General features: G+C 56.1%; 1 protein-coding gene across 30 annotated transcripts in view; it reads left to right on the top strand.

The window, feature by feature from the left end:
* The window catches only part of SGSM2 (small G protein signaling modulator 2), a 38,220-nt gene that overhangs the window by 9,725 nt on the left and 15,231 nt on the right, over positions 1 to 13,264 (top strand). For all 30 annotated transcript variants that reach the window (XR_015148078.1, XR_015148079.1, XR_015148085.1 and 27 more), the window contains exons 3-11: positions 9,927 to 10,089; positions 10,334 to 10,495; positions 10,760 to 10,827; positions 10,927 to 11,072; positions 11,339 to 11,473; positions 11,945 to 12,069; positions 12,461 to 12,528; positions 12,662 to 12,822; positions 12,985 to 13,111. Coding sequence is in view for 22 of the 30 variants with exons in the window: in XM_086359708.1 (XP_086215834.1) it covers positions 9,927 to 10,089; positions 10,334 to 10,495; positions 10,760 to 10,827; positions 10,927 to 11,072; positions 11,339 to 11,473; positions 11,945 to 12,069; positions 12,461 to 12,528; positions 12,662 to 12,822; positions 12,985 to 13,111 (1,155 nt within the window). In the remaining 8 variants the exon portion in view is untranslated. The remainder of the gene's footprint in view (positions 1 to 9,926; positions 10,090 to 10,333; positions 10,496 to 10,759; positions 10,828 to 10,926; positions 11,073 to 11,338; positions 11,474 to 11,944; positions 12,070 to 12,460; positions 12,529 to 12,661; positions 12,823 to 12,984; positions 13,112 to 13,264) is intronic.

Genomic DNA, 13,264 nt, shown 5'->3' with positions numbered 1-13,264 from the left:
GACTGAAGAGGGCAGAGCCTGAGCTAGAAGAGCTTCCCTAAGCTTCCTTAGAATATAGACATTTGGACCAGAAACATCACCTTCTGGAGAGCCTTAAAAATGGAACTGAAAAATCCCTGGGTCAACACCTAGCCCCGGGTAAACCCAGGAAAGTTCCTGTTCCTCAAGGGGAAGAGGGAGACTCCGGGCCTGGCAAGGAAGAAGCTTTGTTGTGTGTTTGCTGTGCTTGTTTCTAAACCTGTCTGTCTAGAAGCTGGTCAGGCCCCTGCAGGTGGAAGCCTTGTGAGCAGGCCCTGCTGGCACACCCAGCCGGCAGGGACGGGATCTCTGTGTGCTGCTCTCCTACCAAGGAGCGTGGCTACAGCGCTACCCTGAGATGCCCCCTCCCAGCCCCCCAGACCTGGTGACTGCACCCCCCCTCCCAGAGAACAGACCCAAACCCCACCGTGGGAGATGGTTCTCTGATATCCCCTTTTCATCTTTTTGTTTTAGTTTATGTATTTGTTTTTTTATTTGTTTGGCTGCACTGAGTCTTTGTTGTGGCATGCTGGATCTTTAGCTGTGGCATATGGGCTCTAGCTCCCTGACCAGGGATCGAACCCAAGACCCCTGCATTGGGAATGTGGAGTCTTAGCCACTGGACCACCAGGGAAGCCCCTCTCCCCTTTATCTTGAAAAGTCATGTCAAGTTTGCATTTTCCTAATATGGCCTTTGACACTTTTTGATTGTGGACACTTACTGCTGAGTGAAATGAATGCTTTCTGTTTTCACTCCGCATCTTGAACCCCCACGTGTAGGCCAGTATCTCCCGCCACCCCCTCCTCCAGAGGGCAAGGTGCCTTGTGAGCAACTCAAGCTCAGGGTCAAACAGCGGATTGTCTGAACTCTGCATTTGTAATATGCCTGCTCACTCTCTTCCCATGGAGGGGTCTGGGGTAATTTAGGGCTCCACCGAGGAGCACTGGGCCTCCCCTCAATTCCCAGCTCAGGTCTGGGAGTGTCTGCCTCCCCAGTGTCTCTGTTTGCTCCATCCCCATTGGGCGCTGAGGTTGGATTTTTAACCACCAGTGGGTAGAAGGGTCTTAGGAGACCCACAGAGAGGTTCCAGGCCTGGCCAAGCAGGTTCTTAGATGTGTAGATATCCTCTGGCATTGGGGGTGGGCCCAGGCCAGAGGGAGCCAGCCCTGCCATCAGTCCCCAGGCTCCCTGCCCTCCACCCGCCCGGTCCACCTGAGGTTGCTTCAGGCTGAGGATGAGCTGTAATGGGAGATGGGGGTGGAGTCTCGAGCTGGGAACCGCACCAGGGCTTTATTAACCAGCTCCCTGTTGCTAAGCGGCTTTCATTAGCCGGGGAAGGTCCGCAGCAGCAGCTAGCTCCTCTAGGGAAAGGCGGGGATATACTAATGAGCTGAGAGAAGCAGGTGTGATGGGAAGATGCATCCCACCTGGGATGCTGCCGCAGGTTCTGAGAGTCAGACGCCAGGCAGTTTTCAGTCTCCCTCCCTTCAGTGAAAGGGATCCCTTCTCTCTGCTTCCTGCTCGCACTGAACAAACAGCTCATTCTCAGCATATGTGGCTCCCCACTTTGCACCCGGAAGTGATCGGGTAGGCAGGAAGGCCCTCTGGGGCTCTGGCTCTGCTCCCCTTGCCTTGGGGCGTGGCTGAGGGCAGGTGGCAGCGGTCTGCAGCTGACCGAGACACTGGAGTCCGACAGACCTGACCTGGCTTCACAGACTGACCATGTCACCAAGTATGCCACCATGGCCACTTACTCAGCAACTCTGAACCTACACCATAAGGTTGTTATGAGGGGTTAAAGGAGTGCGGGGGGCAAAGCACACAGCATGGAGTATGCAGTAAGTGCTCAGTAAGTGTCATCACCACCAGCGACCTTCTGCTTTGTTCTTGAAAGTGATCTTATAACCTTCCCCATAAAGCCTCCTAGAACCTTCTCCTGGATTCCCTCTGGGAATCCATGTTCCTGGGAACTTGGAGCATCTGGACAATCAGGAATTTGAACTCTGGGAACCCAATCTAGGAATTTGAAGATATTAAGAAATTATTATTAATTCTGTAGGTGCAGTACAGGTATTAGGCAGATGTTTTTAAAAGTCATCTTTTAGAGATACATACTAAAATATTTATGGGAAAAAATACAGGATGTCTAAAATTGGTTTCCAAATAACCTAGGAATAAGGGGGAAGTGGTTGGAGGCGGTATAACTAAAATAAGATTGGTCAAGCCTTGTTTATGGTGTGTGATGGGTACATGGGGGTTCATTTTATCATCCTCTTTTGTATATGTTTGGAATTTTCCATAATGAAATGTTTTGTTTTTTTTTAAAAAAAAAAAAGGAAGCAGAGGAGAGGATGGATGGAAGAAGAGATAGAAATAGCAAGTATATGTAACTTATTATTGAAGGCAATGGCACCCCACTCCAGTACTCTTGCCTGGAAAACCCCATGGATGGAGGAGCCTGGTAGGCTGCAGTCCATGGGATCCCTGAGGGTCAGACACAACTGAGTGACTTCACTTTCACTTTTCACTTTCATGCATTGGAGAAGGAAATGGCAACCCACTCCAATGTTCTTGCCTGGAGAATCCCAGGGACGGGGGAGCCTGGTGGGCTGCCGTCTGTGGGGTCGCACAGAGTCGGACACGACTGAAGCGACTTAGCAGTTACAGGAAATATTTTTATTTCAACACATCTGTATTGAAGGCATCCTTAAATAGGATTCTGGGCATATAAGCCTACAGAAGAGACAAATAAGTATGCAAATCTGTCCCACCCTCTGGGTGTTGGACCTGGATGTTGGATACAGGAGGGAGGGGTCTAAAGTCCTGCTCCCTTGTGGCTCAGCTGGTAAAGAATCCGCCTGCAATGTGGGAGACCTGGGTTTGCTCCCTGGGTTGGGAAGATCCCTGGAGAAGGGAACGGCTACCCATGCCAGTATTCTGGCCTGGAGAATTCCATGGACTGTATGGGCCATGGGGTTGCAGAGTCGGACACAACTGAGCGACTCACTTCACAGCACTACATGCTAGTCACTGAGTTTTCATAACTGAATTTGCCTTGTAGACTGATGACATTGTGTTCACTCAACACACAGAGATAGTCCTATTCCCAAACTGACCCAGGCTCTGTCCCCAAGGCTGTGTACACACATCTGTGAGCTGTGGGGGCTTCATGGTCTAGACTCGGTACCCAGGGGAGGTGGGAAGAACAAGGGAAGGGACCAGATGTTTCTGAAGGGTCCTCCCTGATCCTGGACCCCCAGCTAGAACCAGGAAGGACCTATTATTGGCTGAGGCTGCTTCCTCCCCTTCCCATCCTTGGTCTTTTAAACCAGAGATAGGGTCTGGGCTGGGGGACCTGGGTAGTTCTAGAGAGCAAACACAAGAAGGGCACAAACCTTACCCTCTCTTGTCTTCAACAGCCCACACTAGACCAGCCATCATCTGGCTGCCCAGTGGTAGGATGGTCAGTTGGGCAGTGGCCTGTCATGGTGAAATTCCAAAAAGAGGAAAAAGGGTAGAAACCCAAGACACTGGACCCCCCTGCACCACCATGAGGGAGCTTCTATAGGGAAAGCCAGAGGCCTGAAACCTCAGCGCTGACCACAACCGCTGCGGCGGGCTCTGAAGGCTGGTTTTGTAAGAAAAACAAGAGCGTTTGCAGCTCCCCTGTCCCAAAAGAAAAGCTCTCGGTGCTGTCTCCCCATCCATCAGTGCCCGTGGGAAATCCTTGACCTTGACAGAGCCAGAGGCGCGCCTATCTGGAGGGGGGTGGGGACCGTGGCACATGTCCACCCTCCCCACCCTGTCCCGCCTTCTCGGGCTGCCTACAGAGACCGCCCCAAGGAAGGGCACCCGGAGTCTCTCCCTGGAGATCAAGACCAAACCCTTCCTCAGGGAGACAGCCCCAAATGACCTGTCACAACAGTCACCACACCATCCAGCTGTGTGGCACATACACCACGTTCTTGAGAGAGGTTACATAAAGGGGAGCAGCTTAATGGTTTAATACCTAAGTGGGGATACAGGGCCAAGGGAGGTGGTGGTTTATTTTTTTTAATTGAAGAAAATAGAGAATATTTATTTACAAATATGCATTCGTGTTCAGTCGCATCTGACTCTTTGTGACCTCCATGCACTGCCTGCCAGGCTCCCCTGCCCATGGAACTTTGCAGGCAAGAATACTGGGAAGTGTTAGTCACTCAGTGGTGTCCGACTCTTTGCAACCCCATGGACTGTAGCCCGGCAGGCTCCTCTGTCCATGGAATTTTTCAGGCTCGAATACTGGAGTGGGTTGCCATTTCCTACTCCAGGGAATCTTCCTGACCCAAGGATCAAACCCTGGCTTCCTGCATCTCCTGCATTGCAGGTGGATTCTTTACCACTTCACCACCTGGCAAGCCCTTATATACAAATGGAAAGTATCTAATAGGGAAAAGTGAAAGATACAGCGAAGAGAAGGGACATTTGCTGGATTGATGTCCTTGAGACAGTGGGTCCCTTGCCTAGCTGGGTGTGGCTGGCACTGGCCTGGCTCCCTGGGCAGCCAGTGTGAGCTCTGCACATGGACTTTGCCATGCATCCCCAGCGGGACAAGGAAGATGGGTATGTGCGGGATGAACCTCATTTCCTTCACCTGTGTAATTCCGGAATCTCAGGGAAGGGCTGTCTCCTCCCAGTGAAAGTCTGGATGGGAGAGTTGTTTCTTGTTTTAGGGCTTTGAACAAAGCTGAATGCCACCCCCCACCCACCCCCCCCCCCAACACACAAAGCTGAAGCAAACAGCCAGCATCACCAGTGCAGGCGGAGGGAAAATGTACCCCCCGTTACCATAGAAATGCTCATTCCTCGTGGAGGCAGCTGTTATAAATCCCTGGGTGGAAATAGCCAGCCAGGGAAGTGGGGAGGGGAGAGGCTTGCGATACCGGCCTCACCTCTTTGCTCCGCCCACTTTATCCACCGCGTGAAAGGAGGCCGCCCATCCTACCCCGGCTTCTATCTCCAGGGGGGTTGCTCCTCTCCTGGAAATCTTGGTTCTGCCCTCCAAGACTTTTAAAAATTCTGCTCTGAGTCAAGTCCCCCAGAACTCCAGGCCCCAGACCAGCCACCTGTTTAACTCTCCTCGCTCAGAGGCTGAACTAGCCAGATGCACAGATGGCAGCCGGCGGAGGTGGGGGCTGGGACACTGAAGACACCTGCTCGTCCCGTTAGCCACCCCTCCCGCCTCGGAGCCTCCGGCCCAGCCTTCACGTCAGGCTGTGCTGACTCTGGACGCCGAGTCCTCCACCTCAGCCAACTAGCGTCATCTTTGGAAGGCCGTTCAGTGGGCCCCCTATAACTCTTCTGGGCTTGTCCAGGCCCCTTGGCTGCTGAACGCAGCTTAGTTGTGGACGTGCGTATGAGAGCCGGGGCTGCTGCTGAGGACCCGGGGCTGATTGAGGACCCTTCTCAGTCCCTACTGCTGCATTTCCTGGGCAGCCATGGCTTTAGTCCATTCTTTTTTTTTTTTTTTTGGCTGTGCTTCGTGGCACGTGGGATCTTAGTTCCCAACCAGGAACTGAACCCACACCCACTGCAGTGCAAGTGCGGAGTCTTAACCCCTGGACCAGCAGAGAAGCCCCACTCGCTTTAATCCATTCTTGTGGGCTCCTGAGACACCAGAGCTTCTCTCAGCCCACGGAATTGTTTCTCGGTCCCTGCGCAGCTCAGATCACCAGTGGCTGCCCTAAGCAGAGCTCGGGTGCTCCTGTAAGAGTGGGGAAGCAAACCAACCTGCAGACCCTACTTGCTGAGTGCTGGTGAAGGGTGGGGTGCCCATGGACAGATCCCGAGCCTTTCTGAGTTGTGTGACAATTCACATCCCGAATGGAGAGAATCTTTGGCATCCTTTCATGATGCAATTATGATTATTATTTTGAATCAGTAACCTGGCCCAGAAATCAAGACTATATTGCTTCTTGTGCCTCCTTCCAGAGTTTTTTTTATCCTAATCTTAAAAAAACTGTTTTTTGTTTACCCCACCCTTTTTGTCATCCAGAGGTCTCTTAAAGACTTTTCTGTTCTGAGCTCCTAGAGCGCATCCTCACTCTTTTCAGAGTGGCATTGTAATTACACCGTACGAATGTGTCGTGCCTGTGTGCATGCCTGTGTGCGTGCAAAGTTGCTTCAGGGTGCCCTCTCTGCTCTCATCCTGGCTCACTGACAGCAGTTCCCTGAGCCTTGCTGTCAGTGGAGCAGGATGACGGAGTAGAGAGGGTACCCTGGGCCCCTCTGGTACCGCAGCTCCAAAGGCCACCATAGGCAGGCAGTGAGAAGATCCAGCTTGTTGAGTCATGTCTGTTTCTCTGCTTCAATTCACTCACCCAAATGCTTCCATCCCAACCAGTCATCAAAAACAGTAACAGTGTAGATTTGTTCTTAATCAGTCTGTGTTTTTCTTACGTGAAATGAGCCGAACGACTATCAGGATGGTGTTTCCCATTTTTGGGAGCATCCGGAGTGGCTGTGGGTAGTACTAGGAACCCTGGTATCTGAAGCCTTCATGTCACTGCTGGGGTACCAGGGCCAGGACAGCTCTGTCAGAAGGGGGATGGTTTCGGCTGACTTGGTGATTTGGCTGTGATGGGTGTCTCCTTGCCAGGGCCCTCTCCTCCAGAGGCTTCTATGTGGCCTTTCCCCTGGGAAGGGGAGCTTAATGGTCCATGAGAGGCCCTCCTGGGGAGTGTGGCAGCTGGAGAGGTGGACATTATTGCTGGTGGCTCTGCAGCTGCAGCTCTGAGTGTGGGTTCACTGTACACGGAGAGGGACCAGGCGGGTCTTTGTGCTTGCATCTCTGCGAGTGTCAATCAGTGGACATGTCTGTGATTCTGCTCAACCCAGAAGTCTTAGAGCTGGGTTTTAAAATTTTCTGGGGTCAGAGACCCCTTTTAGAAACCAAAAGTCAAGGATTCCTTATTCAGAAAAGAACCACCCACCTATGCATGTGGGAGCAGGCCAATGATTCTATGTGCAAAGTTAGGAGCTCCCTGGAAAGTCCAGAAGCCCATCCACAGACCCTCTCAGGAGAGTAATTCTCAATTATTACAAGTGTTATGATCTCATTTTGCCTACACACTGCACACGATAACATCTTTCATCACACGCACTTCTCCTCTGCGAGGTTCACTCCTTTGGGAACGGGGGAGGCATAGTGTGGTCTAACAAGTCCTGACTAAGGAGCCTGGGGACTCAGACTAGGAACACCTGGCAGAGGGTGTTACTTTGGCAGAGGGTTGATTACTTTGCTTGGAAGGTAGAGAGGCGAGAGAGGTTTCTCCTGCTGCAGATGTTGCCTGGCACCTTGCCCGGGTTTCACAGGAGGCACTTCAGGGCCACAGGGTGAGTGGGGGCACCTGGTGTGCTGTTCTCAGCATTCCCTACTCATGGTGATTATGGAGGCATGCCTCCGCCCACTCCCAGAGAACTCGCAGCCTCGTGCCCAGAGGCTGCCTGGCAGGCTGGGTGAGGCTAGGCCGCTGCTTGGATCCCCAGCTCCCCAGCCTGGCTTCGTGCGTGCCACGCAATGGTCGCCTGGGGAAGGTAGGAAGGCTAATGACTCATTACCCCAGTAATTAGTCACATCACTGAGGAGCTCGGTCCCCTGCAGGACTGGTGCCGCCTGCTGCCACTCTGGTTCCTGTTCCTCTCTGTTTTTCTCCCTCTCTGAACGGGCACTGCCAGCCCGGGAAACAGCCGCCACTTTCCTCCAGGTGTGGGCGTGTAGCTGCAGCAGGACCAAGAGCCTAGGACTAAAAGGCCACTCATCTGTGCTCCCTGCCCCAGGGCTACATAGGACCTCCAGGGACCTACCACAGAGCGGGGCATGTGACTCAGAAGCGAAGATTCCCCCACATGCCTCATATACACATGACCCCTGTAGATACACCTGTCTGCGTACACACATGCTCACACATGTATGAATGTGGCAGGAGGGAAAGGCTGCGTCTCCCAGGCCTGAACTCCCAGGAGAGGGCAGGGACGGTAACCTCCCTCCCCACCCCGGGACCACTCTCATTGAGCTGGCCAGCCTCCAGTTTGGCCCTAGGGACTCTCTAAACGTCTCAACCTCAGTGCGAGAGACAGCCAAAACTTACAGGACAGCAGTGACCGTAACAGTAAAGGCAGAAATTAGGTGACAGCTGCTGCTTTCAGTGGTTATTTCCCAAGTGCCGGTTTCTCTCTTTTTTTTTTTAAGATGCAGATTGTTTGTTTTTTTTTTAAATATAGTTTTGTTTTTGTTTTTGGCTGTGCTGGGTTGTTGTTGCCACACGAGCTTCTCTCTGGTTGCGGCGAATAGGGGCTACTCTCTCGTTGTGGTGTGTGGCTCCTCTTGTTTCGGAGCACGGGCTTAGGACCTGCTGGCTTCAGTAGCTGCAGCTCCCAGGCTCTAGAACACAGGCTCAGTCGTTGTGGCTCACGGGCTTAGCTGCTCCGAGGCATGTGAGATCTTCCCGAATAGGGGATTGAACCCACCTGTGTGTTGAGAGTCCCTTGGACTGCAAGGAGATCCAACCAGTCCATTCTGAAGATCAGCCCTGGGATTTCTTTGGAAGGAATGGTGATAAAGCTGAAACTCCAGTACTTTGACCACCTCATGCGAAGAGTTCACTCATTGGAAAAGACCCTGATGCTGGGAGGGATTGGGGGCAGGAGGAGAAGGGGACGACAGAGGATGAGATGGCTGGATGGCATCACTGACTCGATGGACGTGAGTCTGAGTGAACTCCAGGAGTTGGTGATGGACAGGGAGGCCTGGCGTGCTGCGATTCATGGGGTCGCAAAGAGTCGGACACGACTGAGCGACTGAACTGAACTGAACTGAACTGTGTGTCCTGCATTGGCAGGCAGATTCTTTACCACTAGTGCTACCTGGGAAGCCCACCTCCAGCCCAGTCCCTGTGAAAAGAGAACACATGAGGCAAGAGACCTCCTCCCACCTTGAGCCCCCACCCCCAACGCACCTGGAGGAGGTGAAAGGGGCTCAGCCCATGTTTGGGGCCCTGGCTCCTCCTCCCATCTCTGCCACTTTGTGATGCGAATCAGCCTTCTTCCCCTTTCAGGGCCTTTCCTTCCTCAGCTGTAAAACAATCAGCTTGGCCTCAGTCATGGCCAAGCCCCTTCCTCCCCCGTACTTCCACACTAATTTCTTTTTAGCATCTGTCTGTGCCCAGGGCAGCTCCCCACCCTCCCCCACCACGCCCTTCTTTGCTTCCTGTGGAGCTTGTCTGCTGTAAGCAGCGTCCAGACGGAGAGTAGGCCTAGCCCCTAAAAATATGAATGAATGAAGGGAAGCCCTCCCTGCATGGGAAGGAGAAATCTCTCACTCCCGCAGGGCTCATCAATAATTCAGGGCCGCTGTCAGGTCTGATCTCTGCAGTGGCTTCATCAATATTTCAGCTCCTTCTCCAGAGCCTCGTTCCTTAGCAACCGCATCATCAGTGCTCTCCAGGAGGGCTGCCGGGCTGTGTGTTCCCCTCATCCCCTGTCCTGGGGGTGCTGTCCGCGCTTGCCCTCGTGGGCAGGGGTGGAGTCACCCATACCACCCGCCCTGGCAGCTTTGTCCTCAGAGCCTCAGGACGATGCCACATACAGGAGGCATGACATACCAGGCCAGGTGGTGGGAGGGGACGGGGATGGAATGGCACGTCAAAGCCCCCAGGGGTCCACCCTGGGCAGGGAGGAGCAGGGGCACGAGCGGGAGCACTTTGGGAGGAGGTCGGGGTGCATCTCCCTGGCCGCCCTAAGCCTGAACCGCACCCCCCAGTCCTCGCCCGGGGCAGTCCTCGCCCCTGTGCTCCCCACAGGTATGAGGGAGGGGTGTTCTCCCCTCGCTGTCTTGCCTAGGCTAGTTGCCGTCCCCTCTGTGGCCCAGGTGCGGTGGAGGCTTGCCTCCTGCATCAGCTGAGGCGCCGCGCTGCCGGCTTCCTGCGCAGTGACAAGATGGCAGCCCTGTTCACCAAGGTGGGGAAGACGTGCCCGGTGGCCGGGGAGATTTGCCACAAGGTGCAGGAGCTGCAGCAGCAAGTGGAGGGCAGGTGAGCCTGGGCCGGCCCCGCCCCGCCCCTCCCTTCTGCTCGGTCCATTTCCAAGGGCCTCTCGGGTGAGGGGCCAGACTAAGGGTGATGAGGGGGGTGGCCCTTTCATCTCCAACCCCTCCTCCCAGTCAGTCCTCTGGGTTCTCGTCTTGTGGCACCAGACTCTGTTCCCAGAGCCACCAGTCTGCATTGCGGCTTGCCCCCCAAGCCCTCACACTCCTGGAGCCCACCTCTCTCTTTGCAGGAAACCCTTGGCAAGCAACCAGGAGACCCTGCGGAGACAGGGCTCTGCCAGCGGGAAGGCCCCAGCCCTCAGCCTGCAGGCCCTGAAGCACATATGGGTGCGCACAGCGCTGATGGAGAAAGTGCTGGACAAGGTCGTGCAGTACCTGGTGGAGAACTGCAGGTGACTGCCCTTCCCTGAGACCCGCTCCCCACTCCCACCCCAGGCCTTGACTGCCCACCATGGTCTCTAGGCATGCGCCATTCCCTGTAGCACCCAGAAAGCAGGGACCACCCCAGGCCACCCACAAAGCTCAGCCCTTGTGGACTCATTGCTGCTTGATTACTGGACATGGATTGGGTGGGGACATGTCTCCTTGGTGAGCTTGACAGCCCTGGAAGGAGGCCCGGAGCCCTGCGGTCACCCTGTCTGTTTCTTTCCTGGCAGCAAGTACTACGAGAAGGAGGCATTACTGGCAGACCCTGTGTTTGGCCCCATCTTGGCCTCTCTTCTAGGTAAGCCTGGGATCAGAGAGGCCTGTGCTGGCCCACAGCGGTGGCTCCGGGGCAGGTGCCAAGGGGCCACCCCCGAGCTGATGGTTCCTGTCTCCACAGTGGGGCCCTGTGCCTTGGAGTACACCAAGCTCAAGACAGCCGACCACTACTGGACTGACCCCTCTGCTGATGAGCTGGTCCAGAGACACCGTATCCGGGGTCCCCCGCATCGCCAGGACTCCCCTGCTAAGCGCCCAGCCCTAGGAGTAGGTGTCCCTCTTCCCACCCCGTGCTCACCCAGGATGGGCCCCTGGGCCTGTGGCGAGGGCAGTCAGCCTGTGTGCTCCTGGCAGATACAGGCGGTAGTGGCCAGCCCGGGAGAGCCTTCCCCGCACTGGCTCTTAAATAAATGCCAGGAGCACAGAGCTGGTCCGAGGCCGAGGGCAAACTGGGGACAGGAAGGACTCTCGGGGTCCTTGGCCCCCACGCTGATCTCCCTGGACCGGGGGCCAAGCCATGACTTTGTGCGCAGATCCGCAAGCGACACTCAAGCGGCAGTGCATCGGAGGACAGGCTTGCCGCCTGCGCCCGCGAGTACGTGGAGTCGCTGCACCAGAACTCCAGGGCCCGGCTGCTCTACGGCAAGAACAACGTGCTGGTGCAGCCGGTAGGGGAGCCCAACGCCCCCCCCCCACCTCTTCCTGAGGGGCCCAGACCTCCAGCCACATCCAGCCCTTCCTTCAGAGGCTTCATTTCACACACCTCACGCCCAACCTTGAGCTGTCACGAGCCACGATGGCATCGGCTCTGGCCCACTGAGACCAGGCGTTCAGGGGGCAGGAATGGCGGCCAACAGGCAGGGGGAACACCCAGCCTGGGTGTGACTGACCCGGACACATCTGCTAGCCAAGAGGCTCACGGGGCAGAGGCAGTGGCCCCAGCCAGGCAGGGAAAGGAGGTGCCCACGTCTGCAAGGGGCATATGACGCCCCTGCTTCCTCCCGGTTCCCAGGCCCATATCCTGTGATGGGCCCAGTCTGGCCTCCCCTGGACCCACCTGGAGCTCCTCTTCCACAGGCCATCCCAGGAGCCGCTCAGGCCCTCACCCTCTCTGTCCTCTGTGTGTCTCCTTTCTGTAGAAGGAGGACATGGAGGCTGTCCCTGGCTACCTCTCCCTGCACCAGTCTGCAGAGAGCCTCACTCTGAAGTGGACCCCCAACCAGCTCATGAATGGGACTCTGGGGGACTCTGAGCTGGAAAAGAGGTGAGGGCTTTGAGACCCCCTCCCAGGAGTCAGGGAAGGGAGTTGGGGCTTGCTCCCTGGCGGGGAGGGCATGGAGAGACCCAGCCTGCTCCAGGGGGCAGACCTCACTTCTTACCCAACGCCAAGAATTGCAGGGAGAGGCTACCTGGAGAGGTTCCCGGAATCTCTCAGACCAAGCCAGGCCTGGGCATGGAGAGGTTTGTCTGAGCCAAGTTCTGGGCAGCTGCGACTGCCAGGCTCTCTGCTACAAGGATAGCACGGGGCCCCAGGAGACACAGCTGGCCGAGGTTGTTTCTCAGCCACAGTCACGCTATCCTCTGGATAGTCTCACGGCGTCTCGGCGGGGTGACAGGTCTCTGGGCACAGTGACACCAATCTGATTTCTCCTCAGCGTCTACTGGGACTACGCCCTGGTCGTGCCCTTCAGTCAGATCGTCTGCATCCACTGCCACCAGCAAAGTGAGCCTCCCCTGTGCTGGGCGCAGGGGTGAGGGGAAAGAGGCCGCGTGGCCCACGGACCTCCTGTCCCCCTCCCACTGGCCCCTGGCTCCGAGCCCTCTCCCCAGCCTCACTGGTGCACGTTTACCCCCAGAGAGCGGCGGCACGCTCGTGCTGGTGAGCCAGGACGGCATCCAGAGGCCCCCGCTGCACTTCCCACAAGGGGGCCACCTGCTATCCTTCCTGTCCTGCCTGGAGAACGGCCTTCTGCCTCGAGGGCAGCTGGAGCCCCCACTCTGGACCCAGCAGGGGAAGGTACCTCTGGGTGAAGGGAGGTAGGGACTGGGTTCTCTCCTGCCCCCCCCCACCCCAGTCCCCCATCCTTCTGCACATGGAGCTGTTCGCAGCAGCCTGGGGGTCTCCTGCATCAGACCCCACCCACCCAGGGCAGGCTGACCACCCACCCTACCTCTACAGGGGAAGGTGTTCCCCAGGCTACGGAAGCGCAGCAGCCTGCGGTCCATGGACGCGGAGGATGTGAGCACGGGGCGAGCGACCGACTACGTGTTCCGGATCATCTACCCTGGCCACAGACATGAGCACAGTGAGTGTCTCAAACCTTGCTCAGGAGGAAGAGAGCGGGGCTCCGGGTGGTGGGGGGTGCAGTGTCACCTGGGGCCGGGGTGTGGGGCGGCTGGCAGGGCCCGCTGCCCAGGCTGGGGTGACCCAGGCAGGTTGTCACTCAGCCTCACACGGG

The sequence above is a fragment of the Bos grunniens genome, chromosome 19 (assembly GCF_055505025.1).
Source record: "Bos grunniens cultivar Pamir isolate PY7600 chromosome 19, Bosgru_T2T1.0, whole genome shotgun sequence".
In the NCBI taxonomy this organism is placed as follows: domain Eukaryota; kingdom Metazoa; phylum Chordata; class Mammalia; order Artiodactyla; family Bovidae; genus Bos; species Bos grunniens.
The sequence above is the reverse complement of the archived record's forward strand: the minus strand, read 5'-3'. Positions and strand labels throughout refer to the sequence as shown.